Source organism: Eleutherodactylus coqui, chromosome 7 (genome assembly GCF_035609145.1).
Source record: "Eleutherodactylus coqui strain aEleCoq1 chromosome 7, aEleCoq1.hap1, whole genome shotgun sequence".
Taxonomy (NCBI): Eukaryota; Metazoa; Chordata; class Amphibia; order Anura; family Eleutherodactylidae; genus Eleutherodactylus; species Eleutherodactylus coqui.
Window position 1 is genome coordinate 67,802,291 of NC_089843.1, and position 18,400 is coordinate 67,820,690.

General features: G+C 43.8%; 1 protein-coding gene across 1 annotated transcript in view; it reads right to left on the reverse strand.

Annotated features, from left to right (window-relative positions):
• The window catches only part of NWD2 (NACHT and WD repeat domain containing 2), a 203,065-nt gene extending 191,402 nt beyond the window's left edge, over positions 1-11,663 (reverse strand). Inside the window, exon 1 of the mRNA XM_066573203.1 lies at positions 11,513-11,663. Within this exon, the coding sequence (XP_066429300.1) occupies positions 11,513-11,663 (151 nt within the window). The remainder of the gene's footprint in view (positions 1-11,512) is intronic.
• Positions 11,664-18,400: the final 6,737 nt, after the last annotated feature.

An 18,400-nucleotide genomic window follows, 5' to 3' on the forward strand; every position in this document is an offset into this window, starting at 1 on the left:
TGCAGCCCAACATGTAGCCCCTCGCCTGCCCTATCCGTTGCTGTGTCGTTCCCATCACTTTCTTGAATTGCCCAGATTTCCACAAACGAAAACCTTAGCGAGCATCGGCCATATACAAAAATGCTCGGGTCGCCCATTGACTTCAATAGGGTTCGTTACTCGAAACGAACCCTCGAGCATTGCGAAATTTTCGTCCCGAGTAACGAGCACCCGAGCATTTTGGTGCTCGCTCATCTCTAGATACGACCCATTGACTGGGCGGTATCTCCAGTCACCAAAATCTGGATTGTTGTGGATGGGAATTGAACTACTTTGGATGTGACTACTTTATCTGGAAGCGGCGAATAGAAGTGAATTTTACCTGTTTCACCTTTATCCCGACTCCTGGAGCCCCTTCTCACTAGGGAAAACCTGCATTACGTCAAATGCTACACAATCCTCCAGGGCAAGGGAGTACCTCTCCCAACAACCATAAACTTTGTTCATAGCACGACTGGGTGAAAATACAACTATCCAGCTGCCCCTTACTCCAGCCTGCTGCCGACTGGCATCACAAACTAAAACCAATATGATCCACTATTTTACCCCTTTCACTTATAGCGGAGCGGATGGGAGTCAGAATTTATAGCAACCGTGAACACAAGCTGATCCCCAACTCCCGCTTCGTGTGAAAGAAAAAACAATGTACAGTATGCAACTATATACATTTCCCATTTCGTAACACAAGTCCAGCATTTCCGAAAGTGACACTTTCCATATTCCAATTGGAAATCAGTAACAAGAATCAATTTTTTTTTACAAACAATGATATACTTAATAACAGGAATTTATGGATAGGCTACAAATATATCATAGATGCAAGCCTAATTTTTCTTTATAATGACCCTGTTGGACCATTACTGAATATAGTACATACTGATAATGATCATTACTGTGGGACGTAGCATCTACGAATGTAATGCCGTATACTTAAATATATTATTATCGGTCCTCCGTATAACAGGATATTCCCATACATATGCCCTCGCCCAATCTAATTCCATTTTTATTATTTCCATCTTACTGTACAAGCTGATATCTCATTATCCCAGCTATGTATCTGCTCCACCATCTCCTTACGTAGAATCCTATTGGTTTTTTTCAGCAGCAGTGCTCCATGCAATGTAATTTAATTGATAAAATACTGAATTTAATTGGCATAATAGAGAATTTGTGTAGCAGCTTCACACTTTTGGATGAAATCTTTTACTGAGCTATAACCTTGTCACAACTTTACTAATGATTCATTATGCTTCACCAAACATGGGGACAACAAGCATATTTGTACAACACTTGCAGCAAAATGTTACAACATTCTTTTTATGAATAAGTTCTTGTAATGAATTGTAAGGGGATTAGGCTGTGTAGCACTTACATTAAAAAAATGATGTTTGTATTTACAGGAGGTTTCCCACTTAAGTGAGTGATGCATCTGTCTTGGGTATTTCATGATTTACCAATTGTAGAGGTTAGGCTGCCAGAATAAAGGGGCTGCAGCTCTGGTTTAAGGGGTATTTTCATCTCATACATCAATGGCATATCCGTACATACCGTGTTTCTCCAAAAATAAGACCAACCCTAAAGTAAGCCCTCCCTTGATTTCGAAACGGGGGCTTGAAATATAAGTCCTACCCCAAAAATAAGAACTAGCTTCACTACATGAAAGAAAAAAAAGAAATATATACCTAGTAGGCACCGTCTGGGTCCCTCCCGCTGGTTTCCGCAGTTCCGGCAGGTTTCCTTGCAGTTCTCAGCACCGACAGAAGATTGCTTGCTGGTATCAGGGTTTGTAAACCCCAACTCCAGTAAGCGATTGCTCTGATTGGCTCTCGAGTGCTGCAGCTCAGCCAATCGCTGCAGCGATTGATGAACCAATCAGCCATCGCAGTGAATGGCTGTGATGTTTTTTTCTAACTTTGCTGTTGTGCATTAACAGGACCTGAGCTGCCCGTTCATTGGCTGATGGGTTAAGCACAAAAGGCATATCTTGTTCTGGTGTTTTTGTAGATTGCAGAGAGCCTTGTGAGGAGTAGGCTGCCCCAGTGCTAGTGGAGAGCTAGTTTTCCTGTACGAGAAAGAGAGAGAGAGAGAGTGCACAACTTGGATTCGTGGAGCTACCCAGCTGTTGCAATGCAAGTGCCAGAGGGATGTCTGATAATCATTCAGTGAAACAATAGCTGCAATTACCAACTCCAAATGTTGGGATGTCACTGGAAGAGAGACCACCAGCGAGAGCATGTAGTCCAACAGTAAGTATCCGGGTATTTAAGTATCGGTGATGTGTAATCATATCATTATCCAGGCTCATCACCAGTAAAACAGATTATTTTGACATCATTACTGTACAGCCTCCCCAAAGGTACTGTGCTAATAATTTGGTCAGCGGACAGTGGTTGCATATTTCAGTTACCAGAATTTGTGATTTGGTTAAAGGCTCATTTAGACACAATGATTATCAATCAAAATTCACTCAAAAACTGTCTTTTGAGTGGGAATCGTTGTGTGTAACTGCACTGACATCGTGCAATTTTCATTAACGTATTGCTGATCGTTCTCTTTCAGCATGCTGAAAGAGAACGATCAGCCTTATCAGTTCACAGCGGGATACAGCTAATACTATTGTTTCAGCTGTATCCCGCTCCCTGATCACAGCTGGGGTATGAAGAACACAGCGCTCCAGCTGTGTTCTGCATATCCTGCTTGGAGCGTACATCTGTATACCAGCTGAGCGCTCCATGAACATCCGGGGTATGAAGAACACAATGGTCCAGCTGTGTTCTGCATACCCTGCATGGAGTGCACAGCTGTATACCAGCTGAGCGCTCCGAGTAGAGAACAGCTGGATGCAGAAGACAAGTGGCCCCGCTTGTCTTCTGCATACCCCGCTCAGAGTGCAAAGTGATTGCTCAAAACTGTCAATCAAACTGCCGTTTGAACGATCACCTTGCCCTCTAAATGCACACAACGATTATCGCTCAAAAGTTGCACTGCTCCCCTACCGCTCCGGTCTCTGTTTAAATTGGAGGCAGTTGGTCACGTGAGATCTATACCCACATAACTACTGCCAGCCAACTCACAATTTCTTTCTCCCTACAACACAGTGGTATAATGCTGACATATTTGTGTGCTTTTTTTTACACATGGAGTATCTGTGGTTTAGTAATACAAACCTATATGAACTCCATGGGCGGCTCTACTGGGTCCATGCACTCCATCTGTGCTTAGTCCGTGATCTCCTACAAAAAGTATTCTTCTTTATTACTAGCGTCTTAATTTTCTCCAGCGTTTTCTTTTTACATGAAAATTTTTTTATTTCAGTTGATTGATTTTTTTTAAATTGCGCGTTGTGGGTGTCTAGCGATGTTTGCATTGCAAGAGAAATAGATCACTGAATTTTTGACAGGCAGCACATTCTGTTCTTGGCATAAAATCCTCAAATTAAAATGGACCCAATGAAACTCCATAAAATATGACTATGCATTAAAAAATTATTACGAACATGGCCAGAGATGTAACTAAAGTCTGGAGCAGGAGACTGCCCTGCAGTACCCACCAACTATGGGCAAGAAGCACAATGTAACACTTCAATAGTTTCATCTCTCCTTGTTAAGGCCGGATAGACATGACCGGGTTGGACTCCGCATGTGGGAGAACTGCAGTGGAATCCGACCCTGTGCCCAGCCGGCATCCGTGTGGACCTGACTTTTCTTTCTTCTTTCTGTACTGTGGATGGTCTGCACGGCGAGCCGTCGTACATACGCAGTGCAGTTTTTTTTCTAAATCCCGTCTTTTCCTGTGCCGGCTAGACAATGACGCAGAATCCACAGGTCAGACGGCTTCGATTCAGTGGATGCCGTCCATGAAGAATCCGCACAGAAATAGAGCATGCTGTGATTTTGCCTCCACGAGCAGAAAATCGCAATTGACTTCCGTTTGTGTAGAAGAAAGAGCGTTTTCCCATAGCATGCTATGAAAGGTATTTGCTGCGGAATCCGGAGACAGACTTCCGCTCCGGATTCTGCAATGCAAATCTGCCCGTGTGCAGGTGGCCTTACTAACACTAACATACCAGAGGAAAAGGTTAACCCTACTCCACCCATGGTGAGTGAAGGGGATGAGGCCACCATGGGTCCATAGAAGCTGTAAGAGCTGCTTACAAAGTGTAGACCTGTTTTGTACATAGCTTTGTTTGGCGCAGTATAGGATTGAATAAATGTACTTTATATCAGCTCTTTGTTTTTGTTTATGAAATTACCAATATTTACATCTAAATATGTCTTTATTGGGAACAAAGTCACAGAAGATATTTGGCCCATCACAAAAATCTGACCAGGTCGACTTTTAGTCACTATTCACAAGATCCCCTACAACCTTGACTCGTGCATGTCCAAAAACTGCAAGGGAGCAATACATTCGAAAAACTCGTATTTTAACCCTTTCCAATCCACTGTCTGATGTCTGAAGACATTCTGATTGAAGGCTGTACAGCTCCGATGTTGGAAGACGTCCGCCAGGGTATTCTTACTGTATATTACTGGCCGCTCTGTTGTCGGGGGCCTCTTCTGCATGTCCCATACCACAGTACTGGCGCTAGCCAGCAGACGGTGCCATTGTATAATAGCAGAAAGAGAAAGCCCCCTAGGAATCGCTAGATCCAAAATTGGATTGCAAAGGGTTAATAAACTAGTACCCAACAGGTAGAATTATAGTTAACCCCCTGGCTTAGGGCTCATTTCCACAGCCGTGATGGGCTCTGCAAGCGGAATACCGCAGTGGAGTCCATCATGGCGCCCTCCCAAAGACCCCATACTCACCCGGATCCACTGCGCAGCTCCTGCATGACACGCTGGCAGGCATGCGCAGTACAGCACATGGCACGCCGGCAGTGTCAGATGACGCGGCCGGTGGGGTGCATATTCACTCTATACTTGACTACAATGGAAGTCATCTGCGCGTATTCCCGGGGCAAATAGGGCATGATGCGGGTTATTTGACGCTGCGGAATTCAATAGAACCTAATAGCTGTGGTGAAATGCCACGGATTTCTGCCGTGCTTCATGGCGATGTTATTTTGGCAAAAAAGATGCAAGGATTTTTTGTGGATTTTCCTCACCACATTTCCAATTACATAACTTTTTTATTTCTTCATTGACATGCCCATATGAGGGATTGGTCTTTGCGTGACAAACTCTAGTTTTCATTGGTACCTTTTTTGAGTACATATAATGTATTGTAAAACTTTTATTAACTTTTTTTGAGAGCAAGGAGAGAAAAGCCCTAAATTTTGCCATTGTTTTTTATTTATTTTTTACATCATTAATCATGCAGCATAAATGATATGATACATTTTTTCTGCAGGTCAGTACGATTATGATGATACCAAAATCATTATAATTTGCTTTTAGTTTTTTCTACTTTTGCACAATAAAAATCCTTTTTTAAAATTATTATTCATTGTTGCATTTATTTTTCCATGGGCGGGGCTCTGTGAGGGCTTATTTTTTGTGTGACGTGATCATTTTGGGATACATAAGTCTTTTTTGATCACTTTTATTGCATTTTACCTTTGTTTTTTGGGGACCTTTTTTACAGTTTTCGCCATACTGGATGAATAGTTTGTTAACTTATTGCACAGGATGCTATGGATACGGTCATACCAGATATGTGGTTTTTATTTTTTATTTTTTTTGTAGAAACAGGGGAAAGAAAAATGTTTCTTGTTTTATTACATTATTTTTATTTTTATGTGCCTGCAGGGGACTTGAAAAATAACAGCCGTGATCGCTGTAGTAGTGGACTACAGGACTTCTGTACTGCAATGCCTTATCGCTTACAATAGCGATCATAGGCAATGGTAAGGCGGACAACAATATCTGCCATCCTGTGCAACCCATCAGCCCTCTGCAATTGCATCACGGAGGGCCGATGATGTCACAGAGGGAGCGTGAACCCTTTGCATGCCATGAGCTACATAGATCATGTCATGTAGGGGGTTAACAGTGGGGATTGATGTTCTTATCTATCCTTGCTGTTGCAATAGGAGCCCGGCTATCAGTAAAAGCCTACTCCCACTGCGGGATGGCACAGGCTCAGCTTCTGTGCCATCCACAGGATGTAAGTTTATGACCTGTTGCGTTACGTTCCCCGCGGCCAAAACATACACTTACATCCTGTAGTGTTATGGGTTTAAAGGCCATGGAAACCTTTGTGCATTAAAAATCAATACACATATATCCTGATAAGTGAAACACATCTAGCACCAGTTTTTTTTTTTCATTGAGTCTTCCTTCTCATGCACTTAGAAAGCCTCATACTTGGTTTGCAGGCTCTCTTACATTGCAGCTTCTGGCTAGGGAATGTTCCTAGCACTGATCAGCTGATCTATCTCATGAATTTGCTCAACTCCACCTCCCCTCTCCTCTTTCAGAAGCTGTGTAGCATAATCACGCCCACTCAAGACTACACAGCTATCTCTTACTCTCTCTGAGTAGTTTCTGGCCCCGTTCCGCCTCACTGCTTATAAGATCAAAAAATTCACTCTGAGTAAATTACAGCCCTCTGTAATACTAGCTTTATATACTCTCTGTTCTACTGATCTCCTCCACCATCCCTGACACTGTCATACAGCTATCTGTAATAGCATAATGGAAAAGCAGTGGATGCATGGTTCCCAACAGGGTAGCAGGTTAGGGAAGGAGCTGTCAGTTTGCTCTGACTGACAGGTGTATTACACGCACTTGTTCTTCTCTGCTTTCCATCCGATTTGTCGGTTTCACATACAATTTTTAATTCTCCAAGATGGCTGACTCAGTCTTCAGACTACCTAATTCCCATACTGCACAGGCAGTGTTAGACTACCAATGCACTATACCTGCTCTGTTTGATTGGGCAGTACTGCCAACGTGATCATCACTGAACTACCAGAGAGTAGTGCACAGTGTGCATTAGCCAGATAGAAAATTGTAGCAGAAAGTGGACATCCAAAAACTGGGTCCAGAACTAGTTGATTGGACGGATGGCAAGAACAAGTTCAAGCAATAAACCCCTAACCCCTCTCTTTGCAGAACACAATTCGTTCCTAAAGTCACTTTAAATATGTATGCAATATCATAATTATCATTTTTATATATTAGAGCAAGAAAGCAATGGGGAAATCAAAGTTTTGGTTGTTGCCCTCAAAGCCCATCAGCGTAATGCAGGCTGCCATTATTAACATGCTCTAACTCCCCTAGTGGTAATAGTTTTTGCCTATTGATGGGCTGCAGGGAGGTCATTGGAATATAACTGTCCTCTGACACTCATGGAGATTATCAATATTGGTTCTGCTCATTCCAATAACAGACTTATATATGGAAAATCCCATACAGTATACAGTATATAGTTGCCCTTGTGATAAGACAATTACTGTATAGTTTCATTATGAAAGAATGAAATATTTGCCAAATACATATTACTTAAGTGGAATTTTTATGTCCAAACATATACTGAGCAGTGAGTGACCCTCGGTTGATAATATTGCATACAGCAGCGGCACTGTTGATAACGTACAAAGACCAGACTCGTTCATTAATAATGTGTAAGCTTAAGCCATGAAAGCCTGATACCTAGCAGCCTATTACATCAGGTTGTAGGAAATGATTTATCAGCAAAAATTATATGACATACTGAGAGTTTTTAGCTGCTTCTAGCTTTTTGCTTAGTGTAGGCTGGAAATACATAGCGCAATATTGTGAGCCATCATGTAAGGATCTGGTTACAGCTACAGACCAAGGAAGAGCTCACATTATCTACAGACGCCTGGGCATTTCCAATAAAAGCAAGGTCAAAGATAAGCAGTGAACATATGTGATCTTGTCCGGCTCCATCATCCACTGCAAACACTTCTTGCGCTTTAAATGACAACTTAGCATTCACTGTTGGGATAAGTATTCACATCCCCAGTTGAGATGACAGTGATGTCAACGCTTTTTGTAGACGATGATGTCACCAGTGCACAACCTGAAAACTTACTGCTATGCAGTCACAGTCTGCCAGTGCTGTGGTATGAGAATGGATGTGGCGGAGGAATGATTCATTAGAAGGGAAACACTTGAATTAAGAGATTAAACATAATTTATATATCATGGATGAGTTTTAAGTAAAACTATATTGCAATACCATTATACGAGGGATTGCTGATAAGTCTTTAGTTTTCGATCTTCGCTTGTTTTCACATCAATGAAGGTTATATCATTTGAAAGCTCAATCTTTGCAATACCTTCCGAGCAAATTTTGGCATGATCTCATGTGCCAGTCTTATATTATGCAGGTTTAACAGCCTGAACTGATATCTGCAGTCCTATGGGGAACTATAGGTTTTATATGGCTTGTCCTGTACTTTGATTTTGCATTCACTTTCCTTGAATGACTGAACTTGATAGAAGTCTTTCCCTAATCACGCTAGGGCTATATTCACCTGGGTGGTTTTTTTCAGTCCCCAAAAATCAGACCAATTTTTTGTGCAATTTTCACACAATTTATATGCATTTCTGTATTTTTTTTTGCACAATTTTCTCCTATTTTGCATGCGATTTTAATGCACATTTTTCTTAAAGAGGTTATCCAGAAGTACAAGTTTTTCCCATCCACTGCTTGAGGGAGGGGGTCTCACTGTCTCCCATCATGTGGAGTTACTGCACCTCCTGCAGGGAGGAGGAGACTGAATGGAGAGCTGATCGCACAAGCGCACTGCGCTCCATTCAGTTTCAATGCGACTACAGAGATAGTGAAGCGGTACCCGCTCGGGTATTTATGTCAACCCCATTGAAATGAATGGAATGCTGACTGTGCATGCTCATTCAGCACTCCATTCATACTTACGTCACTGAGAAGGAAGACGTCACTCCATAGTCATAGGCAGAACGGGTCACAGAAGTCCCATTGTTCTGATCGATTGGGGTCTCAGAGATGAGACCCCCACCAATCAGCAGGTTATCGCTTTTTCCTGTGGATAGGGGATACCTTGCAATTTTTGTACAATCCCTTTAAAATTAGCATGGTCACATGCAATCAAACTCAATCAATCTGTTTTTTAAAATGCACCCATAGATTTAAATGGGCGGTTTTTGATGAAAATCGAAACAAAATAGAACAAAACGCTTTTTTGTTGTTGCTCCGACTGTTCACCCAATTAAAAATTCACACGTGTGAATATGACCATTTTAAGGGTGGCTTCAGAAGAGCATATGTGCATATACGCTTGCCTTAGCGCAACATATTTGCACAGTGAACTAGGTTGATTTGTGTGCGTCTCGGCGCATTGTGTTCTACTTTTTTGCGCAAGCGGGACATCTTCATATGTGCCCGTGACATTGCCTCTGCCCTGTATTGCGCATTCCCTTGTCTACTGTGCACGCATTTGCGCGCCTCCCATAGACGTCTATGGAGCCCATTGATGTGCAAATACGCAGAAAGCTAGAGCAGTACCTATCATTTGTACACAGAATGCGCGCAAAAAAATCCTTCATGTGAAAGAACCCATCATGGGTTCTATTCTCTGCGTATTGCATGCGTATACTTTGCGTCCGCAAAAGTGCATGCAAATACATCCGTGCGAAGGAGCCCTTAACAATATGCTTGATTTCCGTCTAGTTTCGGTCTGATTTTTACGGACAGAAAAGTTGTGGGTGTGAATATACTCTGACTGTATAACTATGTAACACGTTGCAAAATGACGGCACATGCCAATCACTGCTGCTTACAGTATACCAGCTCCATATATTGTGCCCTTCATAGACAAGCTCTATGTACTGTATGGCCAGTGTCACTTCCATAGACTTGTCCTACATTCCATATACACATACTGTCACTCTACGAATCCCATCTATCTCTGGGTCTGGTCCCCGCAGATATGGCAACTACTGTACTTTCTGCTCTGCCTACTATATCAGTAACATCTTTCGCTGGCAAATCTGGGGCACCTACTTTTCAGCTGTCTCTGTGAAGGGTGCTGTGAACACATGCCAGTCATTCGTTATGCAGCATTCACACTTCCTCAGTGTTTGACATTTGAACACATTGTAGAGAAATCATAAATACATTACAAGAATGTAGATTGGAGGAGACATCAGGCTAATATGTGATGGGTCTTCTGTCGCCCAGGCATTCATCTCAGGCTCAATGAGGCGTATGAGCTTACTATAAATACTCTTCTAATGATGAGGACATGCACAGACTCTGGAGTGTACTCCCCCAACTACTGTATTAGGTGGAGGAATCCTCCTGGTAATGTGGGGTTAATATTCACATATATGTACTGTAGATTTGCTTTCTTATCTGTGTTATATAATAGATCATAATAACAGAGAATCTATACCACACCGTATACTGTCCTATGCAGCATACAGATACAAGGAATTCTAATGTCTTTTTGGTGCTATTGCTACACTGTATCACTATTAATAATAACTGTAACATAATAATAGCATCTCCTGTCCTGAATGTATGCTATATCAACAGTGCAGGAAGCAATAGGGATAATGTAAGGGTATATTTACATGGGTGAGTTCTATATTAGTTCAAGAACGTAAACCTGCGATGTGTTTTGCGAAAAAAACGCACCATATCGCATTGCTACACATACAGTTTTCTCATGCATTTATCCCGTGTGTGAAAACCGCATGTTGTGTCAATAGTGAAAATGAAAAAAGCGCACCCCACATCGCATACAAATCGCATTTATGTGCCACTGTGATGCAATTTTTTTTTTTTTGCTCCCATAGGAAATAATGGGTACTTTTGGAACAGAATTGCCCAAAACATAGGACATGTTTAAATAAGCCTGTATATACCAAGGCGAGAGCGATATTGATATTGGTCCGAGAAATACGGACTAATATGGCGCTTGGAAACGTGATTTTTCTGCAAGAGCGAAGCATTTGCAAGGAAAGCGGATTGCATCATATCGCTGTATACCCGAGTTTCACTCTCGCATTGTGAGTGCGATGCGATTTTGTTTTTTGCCTCCCATAGGAAATAATAGGCAATATTGCCCAAAAATAGGAAGTGCTGCAAAAGAAAAGTTGCACATGTAAATAGACCCATTGCAAATAACGGGTTCTATCTTTGGGTGAATATTGTGCGTCTCGCAACGCACTCAACTCGTACTATAAAACCGCCTGTGTAAATACAGCCTTTTAACCTATTCTTTTCATGTACGATTTCTGTAAATCTTGCAAAACGCAGAAGTCACACGGGGAAACTCGCCCATGAAAATACTTTAAATGCCGTAACATTGACTATAACATCATAATAAACAGATGACAATATTGATCAACTAAAGCTCTATTTACAAACACCTGTATATACAGAACACACACGGGCACCGGTGAACCTTTGCAACTAATACCACTTGTCATACCAAAGAGGTTCTGCAGCAGCTAAGTCCCACTGGCAAGTTGAATCAGACACATAGTATAAAAAAAGTATGACTTGCCTTCAGGGTTGGCACTGATGAAGACCCGGACGATTTTCCCTGTTGGCACAAGGTGAGGGGGCATTGCAGAGAGGTTCCCAGCAAACGCTGCCCTCCTAATAGCAGAGTCCCGGGGGCATGGTGCCCTACTGCTCGCTCCAGACGGCCACATGTCATCTGCTTCACACCAACATGCCAAGTATAAGAAGTGAAGTAGGCGAGTCAGAGCTTGGGCAACTTCTTACCCCGCATGTAAATGGTTAACCACCTGCCTATAGAGAAGGGCCATGCCAACTACTGCAAAAAGACAGAACAGTGAAGGGTTAAGTCCAGGATTAGCGGCATCACAGGAAGCAGTTATGTGTCACCCATGTACTCAGAGTGCCAGGCGGGCAGTGCCAGCAGCAGCTGAGGGCATCCTGTTCTCTTGCAGTCAGGATCGGCAGCTCTTAGCACTGCTGCTGCTGGGGACATGTGACTTGGGAGAATCTTCTATCCCTCATCTCCCTCCTCTCCCTGCCCAGCTACAAGGCAGAGAGGAGGGGCACCACTGCTCCACTCACCACTGGCATCCACCGCGGGAGGCTTCAAACTGGGCACGGGGCACTGCAGACAGGAGGAGTGTGTGCAGCAACAGCTGAAGCAGGACTGGGCATCCCCAGCCTCATCAGAGCCCTGCCCAGGCTGCTGCACCTCAGAGTGCTAATATATACTGGATACATATAACCAACATGCTCACCCTTTCATTGCCAGAACATTTCTGTGGCTTTTTATTCTCTTTTTCCTTGCTGTTTGCATTTTATATACAAGAAATAGTACACAGCAATAGGTGGTGTATTCAGTGCAGGCATGGAATAAGGATATCTTTAGCATTATAAGATTACAAGGATATATATATATATATATATATATATATATATATATGTACTATCATAGCAAAAGTTATTTGAAATGAGCAAGAATCAAAAGTTTTTTTTCCTTATGTTAATAGTTAGTGGGACCTAATGACATCGGATGCTCTATGTGGTAATGTCTGAAACACTTCAGCTGGTATTTCCCTCCATTTGTTCTGCAAAGTTCTGGCAAGTTCTCTAAAAGAAGACGCATCAGCCAGTTTACCGTGGTGCAAGGAGCGTCATCATTTCGCAGTTGAGCAATGGAAGAATGTTCTATGGATCATCACACTTCTCCACTTCTCATTCATAAATCAGATGAATGTACCTGGGTGTGGAGGATGCCTGGGGAACACATTTTACTTGAGTGTGTTGTGCCAGGAGTTACGTATGGCGGAGGTTCTGTTATAGTCTGAGGATGTTTTACGTGGCATGGTCTTGGTCCATTGGTTGTAGAGGCAAGAACTATAAACACAGAGGTGTACCCTGACATTCCAGACAATAATGTGATGCTGACAATGTGACAATACTCTGGGAATGGTCAGCAATACTTCCAACAAGACAACGCACCTTGTCACAAATCCAATGCTGTTTTATATTGGTTTGAGAATAAAGACATTCCACGATTTGACTGGCTGCACAGAGTCCTGACCTGAACTCTACTGAACATCTTTGGGACTAAATGGAACGTCGGGTCAGGAAATATGAACAGTGTCCATCTTCTTTGAGAAAACTCAGATGTTTGCAGGAAGAATGGAGAAAAATCAACCAGTTGAAGTGTATCAGACATTTGTAAAAGTATGCCACGGAGTATCCAATGTCATTAGGGCTAAAGGAGACCCCATTGAGCATTAGCATATGGAAAGAAATACTTTTGATTCTTGCTCAGGTGTGTAAGGCAGTGCTGTTGTATCTTGTCTCCACCAGAAGAATGGTTGGAGATAAACTGCATGCCCACAACCAGTGCGCACAATTTGATTGGTTGTGGCAGAGAATGGGTCAAGGCTGCCTCCACTGGTACCCTGCCAGTGTCCCATGTGTGCTCTGAGCTCCGCTGTCATACTTCCCCCAGTGACCTTCTTCCCTTGCAGCTTCAACGCTGTGAGTTCTCTCCCACCCCCCTCCACTGCATTCCCCCGCTGTGAATATGCCTGCCCGGCAACCCCTGAAGGCAGCACCGCTCTGGCCTCCTAGCTCTGCTCTCATACTTCCTCTCCGGCGACCTCCTTCACTTCTGGCGTCGGCGCTCCCCGCCCAGCAACCCATCAAGCTGGCACCGCTTTGACCTCCTTGCTCTGCTCTCATACTTCCCCTGGCGACCTCCTCCCTTGCTGGCGTCGGCACTGTCACCCCCTCCCCACCCCAGCTGCATTCCCCCGCTGTCACTGTCCCTGGTGGTTTGCCTTGTCCTGTCTCTGCTCCGCCGCAGTCGGTCACCCGCTGTCAGTCTCCTGGCTGCCGTCGCATATTGCAACCATTATGCCCGGCTGGCGAGGAGACTAACTCACAGTGCTGGAGCCGGGAAGGAGACAAGGGACAGTGGTGGAGGGGTGAGTGATACTGGAGCCAGGAAGGACAAGGGACAGCGGTGGAGGCGTGAGTGACACCAGGCAGGAGGGGAGATAAGGGGCACCCTTTCTCCGGCCCAGCCGATCAAAATGTGGTCGGTGGTTGTGGGCGTGCAGCTTATCTCCACCCATTCTTCTGGTGAAGACAAGATACAACAGTACTGTGTAAGGCTAGGGTTACATCGTCACATGTGTTGCATGTGACATCATGTCTAATGGTGTTGCATTGCAACCTAATGCAACTGTACAGTCACATAAAATCGACCATGGTTGGATTTTAGTGACAGTTCATAAGTTGCATGCAACTTTTTCCACCTGTTTTTTAAAGAACTATTCACTTACGAAGTTACGAAAACAGTGTAAGACTGACACGCTCGGCTGTTTCCATAACACCCAGTGAGATGTTTGGGAAACCAGCCACAGGTTTCTCATCTCAGTCAGGAAGTGCTGAGATGCAAATACACCTTTAAAGAATCTGCTGCTAATATCTTAGTGCTAAGTACCACAGGACATCTATAATATAGGACACATATAACCACACAACAGATACATGATATTGTATATAGTGTAATGGAGTATACAGCTTATTGTCTGGGGTGCTATGTAATCAGATAATAGATCTATGTATAAGGAGTTGAGAATACTGAAGGTTACACAGTTTTTTATTATTACTAACTTCAGTTTAGTTTTAGTTATAAAGTATTTGGCTTATAGTTCTACACATATATTAGCATGCTGCATACAATTGGATATACAATCATCCAGGTCTATTGGTAGAACTTCTACTCTTCTCTTCCAGTAGGGTGCTGTATCAGGAAAAAAAAACTCCTATTAGACCCAGGGGGTCTTCTTTATACAAATGACATGTTCCCCTTTAGCTTTCAGAGCCACATTAGATTTTTCCTAAATGCATCTAACAGTTTAATCTGTGGCAGAACCCTTAGGCAAACCTCGGAGTCCTGCCGTGGATTTTCACATGGATCCACACTCGGCTTTATCCCTAGTCATTGGGGCAATTTCATATAAGGCCATCTGAGCAGATTTTGTGTGGAAACCGCGCCAGTGCTCTTTTTGATAAAGCGGATTTATAAATCTGCATGCAGAAAAAATCCACCCCATATGATTTAGGCCTCATGTCCACGGGGAAAATCAGATCCGCTGCAGATTCTCCATGTAGAATCTGCAGCGGGTCCCTCCTGCCCCGCGGACATGAGCGCCGAAAATAGCAATTTAAAGCATTTACCTTTCCGGCGCGGGCGACGAAGCTCTGCTCTTCCTCACGGCCGGATCTTCATTTTCGGCCGGCGGATGAATTCCTGACGCCGGCGGCACGTCGCCGGCACGTCGTCGACGTGCCGCGCGCATGCGCCGGGCACATCCGCCGAGCCGAAGCAAGGGAGATGCGGCCGTGAGGAAGAGCAGAGCTTCGCGGTCCGCTGCGGGTGAGTAAATGCTTTTAATTCCTATTTTAGGGAGACCCGCATGAAAATGGAGCATGGTCCAGATTTTTTCATGCTCCATTTTTTTTTAAATGCCTTTTATTGACGATCCGCGGGTATTTATGTACCCGCGGGTGGTCAATGCATCCCTATGGGGTGCGGATCCGCATGCAGGAAATCCGCTGCGGATCCTAAATCCTATTTTCCCCGTGGACATGAGCCCTTACAGATTAGGTCAGCTCCCTTTGGTTCTAGCGCTGATAGGCTGATTGAGATGTCTATTAGCTCAGTCAGATCTATCAGTTTCTCTATAAAGGTATTTCAACCAGCTCCTTTTTGCAAAGTATGCCGGTTATAGTTCTGCTTCTGTGCTCATTGGATCTATGCTCAGATTACTGTATTTCATGCTTAGTTCTCAAGTATTATATGGTTTGGCGTTCAGCAGTTGGAGTCACTTGCTTCTCTCCCGTAGTAAGGTTTGTGCTTTTTGGGGCGGGTGCCAAAGAGTGCCTGTTTCCTGTCTCTGCTGAAATTCCCTTAGGAGTCATCTGTCGTGAATCCCTCGGTGTTGATGTTCCCTTCTCATCCTCCCTGTGTCAATATCTCCTGTAGTGTATGGACTGATTTACCAACAGGAATCTCTTTTCCCTAGCCAGCCAATTAATCGTAATGAAAGTGTATTTACTCTGGATCCGCCTCTACATGGGTGATGGTTATTTTCCTGTCTGAGGTGTCTGGTTTGGCAATAGCCATCTACAACTAAGTACCATTGGTGATACTTTTACTGTGGAGCTTATTCACCTGTGCCTATTACTGCTATATACAGTTTGCTTTTCTATCCTCCAGGCTAGATCCCCTAGGTTTGAGACGTGGGGCTATCCTTATCGAGAGGATCACCTCACTTTTAGGCAGGGTCTGGCACACCAAAGTTAGTTAGGCCAGGCTCACACAAGAGGATTTGTATTGCGGATTCTGTAATCGCCATCCACGGTAAAACGCATGCATTGAAAGGCATGCCTTTTCAATTTTTGGGTCACACTTGTGGATACAAATTGCGTATTCCGTGAGTGGAAGAAAAAATACAGCATGCTCTATTTTGCTGCGGAATCAAACGGCCTCCATTGATGTCAATGGAAGCGTCCGACCCCCAGCCCATAGGAGGAGAAGGGCCACGGAACCCAGTGCCCAGGACATCGGCAAGGCAGGGAGCTCCGGCAGGTTTCATCCTCCAAGTGCCATCCTGACACGGGAGGAGGACTGCGGAAAGGGTGACCATGGCAGCTCACAGTCAGGTGGCAGCTGAGGCACAAGGATACCGCAGCCAAACTGTGAGTAACTGGGGGAATTGGTAGTCGGGACACAGCTCACAGCCGCCAGAGCGGCTTCTAAAAACCGTCCTCACAGAGCCATGATGGATCACAGGGACAGCTGCATTGTGTGTACTGATTTTTGGCTGCCCTGTAGGGTTCGTGTTTTAACCCTCCAGGGCAGCCAATAATCCATCCACACTATGCTGCTAGGACCATTCTAAAGTGATCCAATCGGGAGCTAGGGGCGTGAAGGGGGCATTACTGCATCCAAGCCCTGTCACACCCCTAGCTTCCAGTGGTGTCAAGATACAATAATACCCTGCAGGCCTACCGCATGCGGAATCCGACATGCTCATATGATCCCGGCCCTAGCGATAATGTTACCACTTCCATATTGGTGTTTCCCATATGTTGATGTTGTAATACATTTATATTATGGACATTATTACGTCTTAGTCTGACATTTTGGTGACGTCCGTGCAGGGCATCATAGTTGCACCTTACATGAACGTAACAGGTATCACCTCTATAATACTTTTTTATACAAGAGTATTTAACATCATATATTTTTCTAGCATCACACTGTTTTGCCTCTAAATCATTAAAGCAGTTATAGAACTTTTTAAATGAGATGATATCCTGTATGTCGGTGTTCCTTTAACATTATCATTATTACTGTGATTTATGCTTAATATTACAATGTACAGCCCGCTTACGCTGCACCATTACGTTCCATAGATGGCATCGTATATGCTACGTCGGTGTTCTATAAATGCCATAGCAGTGCCAAGTGCGATTTCTAGTGCTCTTAAAATATGTAAGGGTGATCCATTATCCACGGTTTATAATGCTTTTACTGCCTAATGATTCAAAACATAAATAAATAATTGTACTTACTCTATGCTGCTCGCCTGCCCAGTATGCGGTGGGGCATCCTGGTGAGAATGGCCCAAATAAAAAATTTAGTATCTGCCTGGGTGGCTGGCATTGCTCCTTTATAATTATAATCCGCAAATCTCTATCTGTACATTTAAAGAATTCGAGAAAAAGGCGTAGTACAAAGATCGGGCTAAAAGGCTGCACCCTGTAGACAAAGCACTTTCTTTTATTTTACTGCCAAGAGAGAAAGAAGTGTCTGTGGTCACAGCTAGAGGCGACATTAATGTGAGCTGTGGACCTTTACAGTCTGTGCATTATATATAAACCTCCCAGAGAGAGCAGCTTAGAATGGGCAGGAAATGCAAGCCCCTGGTAGGAAGCAAAGCATTCAAAGCACCAGCTCAGGATACAAGATCAGTTATTTTTATTTATGAGAGTTTAATTATTTGCCAAAGCAACAAATGTGCAGAATGCATCACTTAAAGGAACATGAAACCTAAAGCCTGTTGTCTTAGACTGGGTTCACACGGGGCTGATTTGCTGCCGCGGCAAATCGGCATGTGTTCGCTAATCCCGGGATTAGCCAGCCATGTGGACGTGGATTTGCAGACTGCAGCATGTTCTTTTTTTTTTCTCGCTGCTGCCGCGCTCTCCTCTATGGGAGTGCCGGCCGCAGCGGAAGAGCAAGCGGCCCTGTCGCTTAAAAACCGCCGCGGGTTTTCCATTGGGAATCCGCCCCGTGTGAACCCAGCCTTAATTAATGTTTGCTGTTCCTTCAAAGCACTCTAATGTTTTGCGTTATCAGCCAGTTCAAGAAGGG